This window comes from Plasmodium vivax, chromosome 4, assembly GCF_000002415.2.
Source record: "Plasmodium vivax chromosome 4, whole genome shotgun sequence".
NCBI lineage: Eukaryota > Apicomplexa > Aconoidasida > Haemosporida > Plasmodiidae > Plasmodium > Plasmodium vivax.
The window spans coordinates 729,152-743,481 of record NC_009909.1 but is presented as its reverse complement, the minus strand read 5'-3'; the positions used below and the strand labels follow the sequence as shown (position 1 = coordinate 743,481).

Sequence of the window (14,330 nt, the reverse complement as noted above, 5' to 3'; positions counted from 1 at the left end):
TGTACATGTGCCCATCCCTGTGCGTCTGCCTTTTTATGCATTTTAAATGCCTAAATAGATATACACTTGGCGCACGTGAGGGGGAAGCAGCAGGTTGGCTAGCTGTGTGCGTAAATATATGTTACCAATTAATGTACAAAAAAAAAAAAAAAAAAAAAAAAAAATCTAGCTATTTTTATAAACTTTTTTTTTTTTATGTCTACTTGGAGGTGCTCCATTTAATTTGTCCTTTCCCTTAGGATAGGGGGTGCATGAGTTTATAATTCGCAGGTGACTCGGGTGGGCCCTCATCCGAATATGACTGAAAAAGGGGGGTGCACGGTGGAAGGTACATGTGTGCATTGATATGTGCGTGATGCACACGTGTGTGCAACATACGTATGGAACACGCAAAACAACTGGGCCCATTCCTCTCGCGAGCGCACTCGCATCTCTCCCTTACTGCTTGACGCTCCTCCGGGGGGCTGGTTCACCTTCACGTTCGTCTTTTTGTCCGACTTGGATGGCATCTTGTTCATTTCGGGGTTGCCCGCCGCCTCCGAGTTCTCATTGTTCTTTGAGACCGAATTCGCATTTTTCCTGTTGGAATTTTTGTTCTCAGGTTCTACGTCTGCGGGGGGGTTAAAAAGGGGAATTCCTCACAGTGGTTGGCGCGAACGTGTGAGCAACTTACACAATTATACGTACATCTCTCCAGACGCAATCGCATCTTCACATGCGCGTAACGTGATTGGCGCCACCCCTTGGCCACTCTCCCCCCCTTACAGTTTCCAAATGATACGGTGGAGTTCCCTCCTGGGGCGTTCGTAATCCTGGTGCTGGATCGGTTTTTGATGAATGGGTTGTCTCTTACGTCTGTGAAAATGGAAGCGGAGAGGGGATCCCCCGGGGAGGCGTCCATGACGACGATTGCACGTGGGAACAAACATACGTGCATATACACACGTGCAGTGACATAGGCTTCTCACCAACGAGCATAAAACACGCACACACACAGGTCAGGCAAAACGGGACCACGCGGAAACATCCGTGCAGGGGGTCTACGCACTACAGGCCCCCGGCCGTATGCGTCACTGTGAGGTGCATCCCCTTACCCATTTTCCACACCTTCAAAAGGGAGATAAATTAAAAGGAGGCGATAAATATTAATTCACCGCTTAACCTTCTCTGTGGGAGATTTAACACGCAGGGCGCGCTGCTTTTCTCGATTGCTTCTTCGATTGATTTCCTCGAGGGGGGACTCTTCAAAAGGGGAAAAAAAAATACTCCCAAAGGGGGAAAACAATATATGTGCATATATATTCACCCACACGTACGTATAACCCCTTGGGGCATGCTAGCGAATCTCTGCTAATCCAAAACACGCAGCGGCATCGCCCGGATCCTTCCGTAAGTGCGTGTGGGCTTATTCGAAGAGCCACAAAATTTACATACTCTGTGTGCTAAACTGTTTGCAGGTGAGTCCAAAAAATGAGTTAAATTAAAATGGCCACTTAATTGCGCAGATCTTAAAAGTTAAAAGTCGAAGATTCAAATGCTGAATGATGGAAGAAACTCATGCCACATAAAAGGGATTCCTTTCTACATAAACAAAACGTCCATTAATGTCTCCTTCAAAATAAAATAAAATAAAAATAAAATATAACGATACGATTTCTTTGCAAATTAAAAAGGTTCAAAATGTGCCTGAAGAAAAATATGTTCATGATCACGTGTCAAAATGCATCAAGAAAAAAAAAAAAAAAAAATACAAACAATGCATATACACAAATAACATGGTGCGCACTTTTAAACGCAAGAAAACGTCCATTTTTCCACTTTCGTACCCGCGCGAACTGGAAAATTAACCCCGCGTACACATATCACATGCGAGGGAGTATATTATACACTTACGCGTGGCACCGAAGAAGCGTCATCATCCACGTTGAATTATGCTAAGCATAAAACTGTTTTTCCCCCCCTTTAAGTTTTTTTTTTTTTTTTTTTTTTTTTTCGCGACAGCTATGTGCACAATGTATAGGTACACTCGCGAACAGCTTTTCCTTTTGTCTCCCCCGTTCGAAATGTGCATATCGAGGGGATTAAAAAAAAAAAGGGGTAAAAAAGGGAGCTCCCAGGTGGGATCCTCAAAAATGGCCGAACTAACCCCACCCTCAGCAGCAGCTCATCAAATCGCTTCTCCCAGTACCGCTTTGCTAGCGTCCTAGCGGGGATGCACAAATGTGATGTAGAATGTGGCAAGAAACAGAGGGCCAAATTGGAACCTTTAAAAGCTTTTTCGAAACGTCCCTTTTGTGAGAACTGCTCGAAATAATGCGCCAACGCTGCTAACGATTTCCACGATTTCAAAGCACTCCTGGAAATGAGAGTGCCAAATGGGAAAAAAGCAACCTTTTTGCTGCCTACCTGCTTAGCTGTAAAAAGGCTCCCGCATGCAGGTGGCGAGGCGGTAACTGCGTGCATGCGGTCCATCCGGGGAGATATAACCCCCTACATGCGCAGGCGATATGCATGTATGCATACGTGTCGGCACCGGGATTTTCGCCCCAAGTGAAAAAGGTCATTTCGAAGAAAAAAAAAAGGCATATCATGTATCTCCGTTCAAATCACCACATGGAAGTCGTTTCCCAATTTTTTTTTTCCTCATTATTGTGATAAAGGGCAAAGCGAATGGGCACTAAAGCACAAATGGCAAAGCATCATACATATGGAGGAGGTAAATGTTTTGCTAGGTTCTGTGGTGTAGTGGTTAGCACTGCAGACTCTGACTCTGCAAACCTGGGTTCGAATCCCAGCAGAACCTCTTATTAGTATTACTACTATTATCGATTATTATCCTGCCCGTCATCCGTTCATTTTATAAGAATAATACTCTTATTATCGAAATTGTGCCCCGCCAGAATGAAAGATAAGTTCATTTTTCCGTTCATCAAATTATCGTGGCGGAGGGAGAAGAAGTATCTTCTCATCCTTTTAACTAAATTGGCTCCTCCAAGAACATGCAAAACGCGCTGTCACCCCCACAGTTCGTCATAAATGCATACATATAACTATTATACCCTTCACGTATGTTTACTTTTCCCCTTTTGGGTGACTTCTCGAATCTCCTTTAACCCCCAAGGGGGATAAAAAAAAAAAAATACGAAAAAGCCAGGAAAAAGGTACCAAAAAAAAACCACAAAAGAGAAAACCAGGGCGATATATTTTTTTTTTTATTCCACCTTTGCGCTTCACCTGTAGGAACAAAAAATCTAAGACTGCATTCTAAGCTGTTTTAAAAAAAAAAACCTTCACCACGTTTGTTTTGAATGTGAGAACATCCTGTCCGGGTCTCATTTTTGCCTCCCAACTGGCAGCCAGTTTTGTCCCCCTAAATGTGACTTCTCCCGTTCGGGTGCCCCGCCCCAATTTTGGGAAGCTTCGCTTGATGGCGAAACAGGTGAAACACTCCCTTCGTCACACAAATCCGTGCACCGCCCCAACAAAATGGAAAGCCATACCAATGCATGTCAGCCCTAAGGTAGACTTCCCCCAAATGCGATAATCCATTTTGTGAACAAAAAGCGAAAGGTGGATTTTCCCATATGTAGAATGCACAGCGTGTGGGACGCCTCTGAGTTTCGAGCGGCGTGTGTGTGTGTGGGAAGCCTCGGAACAAACTCGTTAAGAGGAACAAACTCGTTGGGGGGAACTAACTTGGCAAGTCATCCTAACATGGTAGGCAAGCAAACCTAACCTGATAGGCAAACTTAATGCGAGAAAATGCGCGAACTGCCTTACCCCTCGCATGCGAAGAAAAAAAAAAAAAAATGTGTACCGTGCTAGTGAAAAAAAAAAAATACACATAGTAATCGCAGGGAGGCAAAAAAATATACTAAAGGGGTAAAACGAGAAGGTGCCAAGCTGCTGAACTTCTAAAATGCTAACTCTAAAATGATAGCTCTAAAATGGTAACCCTAAAATGGTAACCCTAAAATGCTAATTCTAAAATGCTAATTCTAAAATGCTAACCCTAAAATGCTGACTTTAAAATGCTGACTTTAAAATGCTAAAAGCGCGAAGGGGACAAATTTTTATACGCAAAGCTAAAAACGGAGCGCCCTTGCCCGGCTAGCCGCGCCTTTCCGTTTCCGCCCCCTTCCCAATGTATCGCTCGCCTACTAAATGAAGGCAGGCAAACGCGACGCGCCTGACCCAGTGCCCACCTCGCAACTCGGCGGAGAGCAGACCGCGTGACGCCGACCGGACCGCCTCTGACAAAGCGCAAATGAATCTTTACCTAAATGTGCTCCACGAAATAGAGGCGATCCTTCAAAGGTGCAACGGAGACGTGTATCAAAAGGTTCGGAAAATAATCGAGTACATTCGGGAGAACTACCGGGAAGAGCAAGAGGAGGTGGTCGCGCCGAAGAGGGGCAGTGGCGCCAAGAAGAAGAGAGCCCATTCGAGGCGGCGCGATGAGAAAGACACGGGCGCGGCGAAGCAGACAACGAAGCAGTCAACGAAGCAGACCACAAAATTGACCACAAAACTGACGAAGCAGACGGCCAAAGTGACAACAAAAATGACAACAAAACTGACGGCGCAGGGCGAAAACGCGAACAGCATCAAGAATTACTTCAAAGTGGTGAAGAGGGAAGCCCCCCCCCCAAACCCGCATAACGCAGACACGCGCGCGGAGGATGCCAAAACGGAGGGATCATCCCAAATGGAAAAAAAAAAAAAAAACAGCATTCCACTGATTAACACGTTTTTTTTCTACGGATATTATAACATTATAATAATTATATACTACATTATACAGAAGGTAAACCTCCATAATGAGGAGGACCTTTTTTCGAGTGACAGCCACCATGGGGGAAGCCCCAACGGAGGTGCCAAAGATTTCATAATACACAGTAACAAACTCGTTACGCACATCATGTGTCCGCAACTGAAGGACAACGACTTGAAGGGATTAAACCAACTGGTGAAGGAGATAGCCACGCAGAAGTTTAGCACCCTCCACATATTCATTGTGGAGTCCTTCGATTCCTTAAATGATCAGTTTAGGAAAATGTTTATAAGCAAAATGAACCAAATGAACCAAATGAACCAGACGAACCAGACGAATCAGACGAACCAGACGAACCAAGTGGGCAAAAGTAAAAACCTCCTTTTCATTCACAGCACGGTCCGTTTGAATGACATTTGTTTGGCCAACTGCCTGTATGTCAGAATCCCCAAGCCAGAAAAACTTTCCTTCCTTTCTCATTTTTTGCACTTATCTGAAGTTACCTACAAAATGGGTATCCACAATAACGAGAGAAGGGACTACCTGGAAAACATCCTGAGCAGTTGCAACTACGACGTTTCGCTCATCCTCACCCTGCTGTACTTCATCAAGCTGAATAACTTCCCAGAAATAAGCAAAATTATAAAACTGATTGTCAATACGAATGTAAAAAGGCTAGTTTGCATCATTCACAAATGCATCATTTCGAAAGGTTCCCTTTTTTTGATTAGAAATATTTTGTACTCCATTTTATATACGTACAATTTTGACATGCACAATTTTTTGACACTTTTTTGCAAGCAGTTGACTTCTTTCCACAAGGACGATGATAATTATAAGAAGGAGATCTTCTCCCTGTTTTCAGAATATAGTTACTACACTTCTTTGCATAACAATCACGTTTGCTCCTTGGAGAGCCTCGCCTCCAAGGTGATTCTCCTTGAGCAGAAGTACGTCGCCACGTTCAACCCCAGCTCCCCCATTTCGGAGGACAAGGACGAACTCAGCACCAGCTATCAGTCCGAGCTCGCATGAAAGCGGCGTCCGCGGCGACGCAAATGAAGCCACAAATGAAGCCGCTTCCACCCGAGCGCAACCCTCCCTGGGAGAAGACTAAACAGAAAAGACTGCTTATTCAAACGGTTCACAAAATAGTCAAATGGAGGAAAAAAAAAAAAAAAAAAAAAAAAACACACATACACACATGCACACATGCATACATGCACACAGCAGGGTGCGCTTTAAAGACGTCTTCACTTCTGCTCGTGGGCGAAGGAAAAACACGACGACGCTCGACTCACACGAGCCAGTCGTACGCCGAATCCAATTCGAATACACGCACGGGGAGAGTTAAAAATTTTGGGGGCATGCCTATCTGCGCGGAATACGAACACACATGCGCATGTATGTATGCCCCGAACGGACGCTCTCGCGAAGCGAGTTCGATTAGTTTTTTTTTTTTTTTATACAAAAAAAGATACAAATTTTTGACACGCAAAGATGCCCCTTTGTTTTTTCATTCCTTGTTTTGTGCCGACGAATTATGGGGAAGCACTACGGGCAACTTCTACATTATAACGTATAACTTCGCACGCCGCGCTTCACCCCGTGTGGCGCCGCAACGCAGCGTGCACACTCGCTTGTCCACCTAACTGCCAACGCTTTGCGAGTAGGACTAATCGTTTTCGTACGCTATTCGGATCTTCTTCTTGCCTACAGGGGGGGAAATGGGGAAAAATAAGAAAAAAATGTGGAAAAATAAGAAAAAAAATGTGGGAAAATGAGAAAAGCATGCACTCATGAACCATTCATAGTGCACAAAAACAGCGGGCGAATGCTCAGAAGCCATTCCTTCCCCCGCTGGGGACATTCCATAGGGGCACGCAACATGCAGCAGCTGCATGAACGGCATGGTCTCTACAACACATCTGCGTATCGTTCACGCGAATGCCTACCCTTCTTGCCGCCTGCCTTGGTGCTCCTCTTCCTCGTGAAGCTCCCGTCGAACTCCTCCACTTCGTCTTCATCGAACAGCTTCCCCTCCTCCCGCAGGGCCCTGATGTGCTCGCCGTCCACGTACTCCTTCGCGCGCTTCTGCTTCCTTTTCGCCTTCCTGCGGGGCTCGTCCTCCAAATGTTCCTCCTCCTCATCGTTATCGTCATCGTGATCGTCATCTTCATCCTCATCTTCATCCTCATCGTGATCGTCATCATCCTCTTCGTCATCCTCCTCCTCATCATCCTCCTCGTCATCATCTTCCTCCTCATCCTCCTCATCATCATCGTCTTCCTCCTCATCGTCATCTTCATCATCCTCATCATCATCACCTTCCTCCTCATCCTCATCTAACCCCTCATCTTCTTCCTCCTCTTCCTCCTCCTCCTCCACCGCCTGCTCCACCACCCGCTGCTTCTTCCTCCCCTTGACGCCCTGCACCTCCTGCACCTCGTCGAACAGCTTGGCCAACTCGGAGTCCTTATTTTTAACCTTCTTTTTTGGGGTCAAAAATTTATACAAATTGCCATACACCCCGCTATTCAGCCGGTTGAGCAATTCCTTTTCGACGTTATTTAAAATGTTGGCTGCTTTGAGAGCCTTGTTCTCCCGGGTCCTATCCCTCCTTTCTGTTTTCTTTTTAATGGGAACCAGCTTTACTTGTTTTTGCAAAATTAATTTTCTACTTCGCTTTAAAATCTCCTTCATCCGTACATATCTTTTCATGCATTTTTTTATTTGCTTTATATTATGGGTGTACTTCATTTCTTTATATATGACATTGAATGCTTCCTTTTTGTTTTGGCTTAACTGGAGTCTGGTCCAGAGGGAGCTCGGCAGGTGGGCCCTCTCGGGGTACTTTAAGTATAAGAAAATTTCTCCCTTATCTAGGATAACCGTTCCGTAGACACTGTTGCTGAGGGGGCAGTTCACCTTGGTGCATAGGCCCGTGACGTTATATTCGTTCGTGCAGAACATCTGCGTCTGCGTTTTTTTTTTAAATGAGCATTTTCCCTTGCCCAGGATTTCCCACGTGATGGTGTCGTCGTTCATTTTGGCTTTCTCCTCCTCAAAAGGTTTGACGTGTGACGAGTGACGTGTAACGTGTGACGCGTCGAATTGTAAGGCGGCTCCTTCTTCGCCCCTGCTTTCAGCGCTACTACGCCGGATGAACGGACGGGCTCACGCAAACGCGGTAGATTCGTCCTACCCCCTTTGCAGCGAGGGATGATGCGCAATTTTACTTAGGTACAGATTCGCTGCCGACAAGTTATTTCCATCTCATATGCATATTCTGCGTGGGGTCCAAACGAAGGATTCGCTTTTTTTTCCTTCTCGGCGATTCCCCTATAACAGCTATTTTTATTTTACCTCTTCGTTTAAGCAGTGCCCTCTGAGCAGAGCACCGCTTCGTTGACTTTGACTGTTTTGCCTACCGCTGGGGGGTGGCATCCAAAAGGAGTACCTTTTGTATGTACCTTTATATGCCCGCCTCTACAGTGGCAACTCTGTACTTGTATATATAACCCTTCCGTTTTTTTTTTTTTTTTTTTTCATCTTATTTTTCTCCTTATTTTTTTTTCTTTATAAAAATGCTCATCAGCAAAGCGCATTTATTTCTTTATTTTTTCCGAAAAAAAAAAACTCGCGAGCTCGGGATTACCCCCATCCGCAGTGCAATGCTACATAAAATAGTGCGCACGTTTATTTACATAATATGCACCGCGCAATTTTCTGTTGCTTCTTTCTCTCCCGGTGGGGAGAACAAAATTAACTGAGCGTTTTCAAACATGTAAAAATAATCTACCAGGGAAATTCTGTACCACTGGGAAAAGAGGGCCCATTTTTTTACCTGGCCAGTTGGGCATCCAATTTGGATTCTCCGTTGCGGTTTAAGCGCTTCCCGTCGAAGTGATGCTGATCGAAGCGCTTCCCGTCGAAACGAGGCGACTTCAGCTCACTCCAATTGGGGAGAGCAAAAGTTGGCGCCACCCTTGATGGGGGAGTCGGAAATTTCTCCCGCGTTACAAAATGGCGTTTTCTTTTCACGTAAGCGCGGGGGAAACAGGAAGGACTGGCTGGCGCAAAGCCTAAAGGAGGCGTAAAAATTAAAGGCGTGTTATACCACTGGCATATTTGCAAATGTCCTACATGCAGAGGGGCCTACTCACATAGCATACCATACCATACCATACCTATGCGATGTGGCCTCTTGGCCGATAGCTCACCCGCAATGTCGCTGGCCCCCCTCTTGAAAAGACGTGATGGAAAAACCTTCACAGGGTTGTCATTCGCCCAAACGGGTTGAAAAATCTCAACCATGTAAAAAAAAAAAAAAAAAAAAATACACTACAAAGAAGAGCATATGCGTCATGCCCCCCAGCTGTATGCTTCTACCTATGAACAATCCGCGCCGCCACCAAGTCGTAACTTAGGAAGTGCGCCCCCTCTTGGTTAATTTGAAATTGAGCTGTCATTCAGTTGGCAAGCAAAATAAGGAAAGGTATAAGGGTGTAAATAAAAGGGTACGTAAAAGGGTACTTAAGAGTGCACATAAAAGAGCACGTAAAAGTGTAAATAAAGAGAGGACACGCAATTGAGCAAACTTACGAATTAAAAAAAAAAAAAAAACTAATTCGCGCATCCATTTGCGTTTCTCTGCATGTGCACTTGTTTAATTCTGTTATTTTTTTTTTATTTTTTTTTCCCGCATGCAAAGTGGCTAAACGTGTGGCGACAAAGAGCAACAACGTGGGGTAGAGGAGCTAACGAGCGGACGTGCATACAAAGGAGCATGTGCGCACGTAACAACTCTGTGGAGATTAATTTGACACTGATTAGCTTATACCATTTGCTATCTCACGGGGGAAAGAAAAAAAAAAAAAAAAAAAAAAAAAAAAAGTGGGACGATGGGATGGTTATAAAAAGGCGACTTGGCAGTAATGAAAAAATGGGATGGGGTAGGGGCACGCGGAAGATTGGATCGACCAGCCTGATCTGTATCATCCATATGATTCGCATGATCTGTATGCTGCGCATCACCCGCGCACTCACGTGTGCCTGCTGCAATTATCCGAGCGCTTCTCAACCCTCGCCTTCTTCGCGGACTCCTTCTGTCGTTGGGAAATTTGTTTCCTCTTAATTCTGCGTGAAACTTTTTCTGGGTCTTCTTCGGGCAGTCCAAATACCCTCAGCAAACTCGCGCGCAAGCATTCGGGACAGTTCTGCGAAATTGTGAAGAGGTATGTAGAGAAAGGGGGTGGAGAAGCAACAGGGCCTCCGTGTTTTCCCCTCCTTAAGAAGTGACTCTGAGGGGGTGACCCTGCTCTCATGTGGCAGCCAAACCTGTGGGCATACCAGATCGCCCCTCCCCTCCAGGCAAACACCTACCTTAACATTTTTTTCGCTCTTTATTGCCGACTCGCTATTTTTGGGATAGTTCCTTAAAATTCGAATGAAGCCCTTGTCGTCCCCGCATATGATGGTCTGCGCGAAAATAAAAAAAAAAATTGCGCAATTGAAATGCAAAAGGTGAGCTTGGACAGGTGTGCAGTATACAGTTTGCAGGGTACACTGTACGAGGTACATTTTTTGCGCACACAGAGGAGCGCGGTGGGGCTCCCATTTCGATGAGGGGAAAAAAGAAGCGAAAGGTTCGCCGCTAAACGTATCAGTTGGTAATCCACGTGGGGGGATATACCCGTCCCCTCATCTGCACTTCAGTGTCATCACCCCCCTATGGTCACTTCCCCACTGCGCCAAAAGGCCTTACCGTCATGGAGCTATTCGAAGCAAGGACCTCCACGGACTTCCCACACACACTCTCCGAAATATAATTCAGAAATTCCCCATCACGTAAGGAAAAAAATAAAAGGGCACCAAAATCAAAACTTTCCTCACTTATATTATTCTTTAATTGTTCGTCTTGGATGTTATTTTTTAAAATTCTTGTCTTAAATATTTCGCTTCTGTCCCGCGTACTCATGCGCATGTTCCTCGTGGCGATGTCGCGTGCCTCTCCTCTCTTCGTGTTCGGGCAATCTGCGTAATTGAAAAAGCTTTCGCACAGCCTTATCCTCTGTAACCTGCTCGAGCTGTACAGGCACAGGATCTCCGCCATCAGGCTGTGGTTGCACAGGTCCGGGTCTCTCAGCCCTGCCAACAGGGGGAAGGAAGGGGGGGTAAACGAAAAAATGTAGTGTGCACAGAGGGGTACTATGACGTCTCCCCTCTTCCTGGGGTGGAGAACAAAACCCACCTGGGACATGAATGGCATACATCTTCTTCAGCACACTCGCGTCTAACTCCCAAAATTCGATCAAGTCCCACGATATGGTAAAGAACTTTTTGCTTATCTGGGGGGGGGATAAAAAAAAAAAAAAAAAAAAAAATGATTTCGCACTGCTACACTGCGAAGGTTATCTGCCCACAAATTAAGGACAAAGCCGTTTGACCATCTTCTAACTCGCGACTGGAACATTCTAAAACGCAAGTTACTCTCCCGACGTGTGCATATTCACATTCATGGGCGTATCTCCACGTGTGCAAATATCCGTATGAACTTCACCTGGTTGTGGTAGACCTTTCCATTTATGGGAGATGGGTGCTGAAGGGAATTGCGAAGGGGGGGGGAAAATTCGTATAAAGTAGCTTTATGGGAAAGGGAAAAAAACTGCAACAGGGAGGGGTAAACAAACAGGCAGCGCTGCGCTCAGCATGCCTCCCTCCGTGAACACCTCTCCCCCACACCCCTCACACGCGCTCATCCCAGTCCCTTACATCGTAAAACACAAAAGCCGTGGGCTGAAACGTGTACGTGTTTTTAACCTTCTGCCTCGTCTTCTTCAACAAGTCGTAAATTCGTAGCGAGGACCCCTCCTGCTTTATCTAAAAAGGGAAAAAAAAAAAAAAAAAAAAAAACCATCCGTGTTTGTCCAAATGGAGAGAAGTTAAGAAGAAGCGATAGGCACATGTACAGGGGGCAGTCCTCATAACGGCAATAGAAACCTTCTGCAGATGGGACTGTAGTGGCCAGAAAAAACGCCACCCCCTCGAGCGCATTACCAACAGCTTCGAAATGAGCAGCTCCAGGAACTGCATTTCTTTCCTTGGCAAAATCGAGATGGTCGTTTCGACCTGGTGTGGAAAGCAAAAAAGAGGAGGAAAAAAATTTACACTTTAGTTTTCCCAAATTTGAGAGCATACAACGGAGCACACACACATGAAGAGAAGTGGGCACTTCCCAAAGGGTATAAAATCGTGACATACAAGTCTCTCTCCATTCTCTATGTCAAAGAGGGCCAAAGGAATGGTGTTATTTATGGGTTGCTTAAACATGGCCACCAATCCGTCCGAAACTCTGCAAAGAAAAAGGGGCGGGGGGGAGGTTTTCCTTTTTTATGCTAAACAGGGGGAAGCACATACAACAGTTGAGTTATACGTATGTGCTGGTAGGTTCTTCTTTCTTTTTTTTTTTTTTTTTTTTTCTTTCTTTTTCTCCTTGGGGAATGCACACATCTGCTCCTATTTCATCCCGCCTGCCTATATGCAGAGAATCCCATGGAGAGAGCTCTCCCCCACCTGATCTCCTGAAATTCTTCTTCGATTTCAAACACCTGCTCATATGTCCGCATGTCCCAAAAGGTGTACGAGTTGGTGTTTAGGTTGGCAGCTCCTATTCGTCCGTTTGTCTCTTCGGGTTGGAAGGGAGGAAAAAGGCGTCGATAAGAACGATGAACCCCGCGTTTTCGTAGGTAGAAAAGGCACACATATAAATGCGTGGCAATCGTTTCTGCTCTCTCATCCATCCGTGAATACACTCCCCACAGGGGTATGGAAAAACGGGGACTCATAGGGATCCCCTCTTCCCATTTTCGTACCGCAGAATTCAAAGAAGGCGGGGTGGCTCAGGATGACCTTTTCTGTAAAGAGGGGGAAAAAAATGCTTAAACGGAGGAAGTCCGGGGGAATATACCCATGTATAATGCACCCATGTATAGTGCACCCCGCGATGTGTTCCCTCCCAATGTTGCCTCCCTCCACGGTCGCGAAGCGGGGGTTACCGAACAGGGTGCCAAGTTTGGACGAGTCCGTTTTTCCTATCTTCAAGTCCTGTGGGGAAAAGGAAAAACACCACAATTGGCGTGTGCTAAAAATCGGCGTGTACTACCCAACTTGCCGCAAATCAATCTAATATGGTGACGTGCCATCCTACGGGCAAGCCGCTTTGCCCCTCGCTTTGCTCCTCGCTATGCTCGCCGCTTTTCTCTCCGCCTTACGCAGCAATCGATCACTTTGCACTGCAGGTGGGCCGGGAAAGACGCGTACGCCACGATCAAGGTGTTGTTATAGGAGTTGTGCACAATCGTATGGACCACCGAATAGTTGCTCGGATTTATTTCGCACAGGAACTTCCCATTCACCACGTCGTAGGCCCTAGAAATCCCAGAAATTAACAAAACCACGATGACATCGTTCGCCAAAACGATTTCCTTAATGGGAGAACGCTCAATCCCCAAACTGTTAACCGGCATGTTATCATATATATCAATCACTTGTATGGTCTTGTAATTACAACAGATGTTCTTCTGAATCACTTTGCTTTTATTTATCTTCGACGATAGACTCCTCGGGATGTTATTTCCATACTTCTTCCGTTCTTTCATATATTCCAGCATTTGCGAAAAGAGTGAGGTGTTAAAGGGTTAAAAAAGGGAAGAAAAAAGGGAAACGTGCGTGCCCAGGCGGGGTGACAAGAAAAAGGGGAGTAGCACGACAGAGGTAGACTACCCTGTGTGGGAGCGGCTATACGATGCGCCACTCGTTCGAAGGATGCCTCGCTGGGGGTGGGCTCCCCATGTGTATGCGCGTGATGTGCGTGATGATCTTCGCAGCTGCGACCACGTGGTCTTGGGATGACTGGGGGGGAGGTTGCACAAACTGAAGAGTATCCTTGAGAGTGTTATGTTTGTCTATCCGGAAACAATTCAGGCGCGAAGAGGTGAAGAAGCGAAGAGGTGCAGAGGCTACGACGCTACGAAGCTACGAAGCTGCGACGCAAAAACGAACAAACGAACAAACGAACAAACGAACAAACGAATGGGCGCCTCCACGTACCCCAAGCAACATTCCCACGGGGGCACAAATGAAGTAGGACAAAAAAATAATTTCACAAAAATATTCTAGTGACATGAAATACTTTAAAATGACAATTCAAAATTGAGGCGCGCGTTAAAAAGGAGGGGGCACGGGCGCGTAAACAAAAGCCTTGGCGCGTGAGTAAAGGCCTCGGTGCGCAAGTAAAGGCACTGACATGTAAGTAAAAGCCCTGGCGAGTAAATCCTGGCGTGCGAGCAACCCCCCGGGCGCGTCTCATTCATGCGTGCAGGTGGCACAATGGCGGTTTTGCATGCGTACATACAACCGCGTAACGCTGCGGACGATTTGCGTAAACCACAGGGGGGTCACGCCACAAAGGAGGGACAACCCCGCAAAGGAGGGACGACCCCACAAAGGAATGAAAGACAACGCCACAGATAATTAACAATTGGTGGCTTCAAAA

General features: G+C 46.0%; 4 protein-coding genes and 1 non-coding gene across 5 annotated transcripts, besides 10 other annotated features; 2 read left to right on the top strand and 3 right to left on the bottom strand.

Annotated features, from left to right (window-relative positions):
* Window positions 1–165: 165 nt before the first annotated feature.
* PVX_003605 (hypothetical protein, conserved) lies at window positions 166–1,727 on the bottom strand. Its single transcript, XM_001612910.1, has 5 exons — window positions 1,435–1,727; window positions 1,095–1,242; window positions 766–855; window positions 443–610; window positions 166–301 (listed from the first exon to the last, which is right to left on the bottom strand). The coding sequence occupies exons 2-5, from the start codon at window positions 1,096–1,098 to the stop codon at window positions 288–290; spliced, it is 276 nt and encodes a 91-aa protein (XP_001612960.1). The 5' UTR covers window positions 1,099–1,242; window positions 1,435–1,727; the 3' UTR covers window positions 166–287.
* Window positions 1,256–1,282: a microsatellite.
* Window positions 1,608–1,633: a microsatellite.
* Window positions 1,728–2,371: 644 nt separating the features above from the next.
* PVX_003607 lies at window positions 2,372–2,443 on the top strand. The gene has a single exon. It is a non-coding gene; the product is annotated as a tRNA-Gln (tRNA).
* Window positions 2,444–4,267: 1,824 nt separating this feature from the next.
* On the top strand, window positions 4,268–5,809 carry PVX_003610 (hypothetical protein, conserved; the record flags this gene model as incomplete). The annotated part of the gene is made up of 1 exon (XM_001612911.1): window positions 4,268–5,809. The coding sequence occupies one exon, from the start codon at window positions 4,268–4,270 to the stop codon at window positions 5,807–5,809; it is 1,542 nt and encodes a 513-aa protein (XP_001612961.1).
* Window positions 5,581–5,605: a microsatellite.
* A 640-nt stretch (window positions 5,810–6,449) lies between the features above and the next one.
* Window positions 6,450–8,329, bottom strand: PVX_003615 (hypothetical protein, conserved; the record flags this gene model as incomplete). The annotated part of the gene is made up of 2 exons (XM_001612912.1): window positions 6,730–8,329; window positions 6,450–6,487 (listed from the first exon to the last, which is right to left on the bottom strand). The coding sequence occupies exons 1-2, from the start codon at window positions 7,820–7,822 to the stop codon at window positions 6,450–6,452; spliced, it is 1,131 nt and encodes a 376-aa protein (XP_001612962.1). The 5' UTR covers window positions 7,823–8,329.
* Window positions 6,562–6,740: a microsatellite.
* Window positions 8,330–8,579: 250 nt separating the features above from the next.
* Window positions 8,580–8,605: a microsatellite.
* Window positions 8,606–8,733: 128 nt separating this feature from the next.
* Window positions 8,734–8,754: a microsatellite.
* A 523-nt stretch (window positions 8,755–9,277) lies between these two features.
* Window positions 9,278–9,310: a microsatellite.
* A 509-nt stretch (window positions 9,311–9,819) lies between these two features.
* PVX_003620 (hypothetical protein, conserved) lies at window positions 9,820–13,446 on the bottom strand (the record flags this gene model as incomplete). The annotated part of the gene is made up of 12 exons (XM_001612913.1): window positions 9,820–9,993; window positions 10,160–10,255; window positions 10,542–10,924; window positions 11,028–11,124; window positions 11,337–11,375; window positions 11,549–11,656; window positions 11,834–11,905; window positions 12,038–12,128; window positions 12,350–12,461; window positions 12,649–12,690; window positions 12,832–12,880; window positions 13,048–13,446. 12 exons carry the CDS (start codon window positions 13,444–13,446, stop codon window positions 9,820–9,822), a joined length of 1,662 nt encoding a protein of 553 aa, XP_001612963.1.
* Window positions 10,778–10,800: a microsatellite.
* Window positions 11,299–11,329: a microsatellite.
* Window positions 11,865–11,905: a microsatellite.
* Window positions 13,447–14,330: the final 884 nt, after the last annotated feature.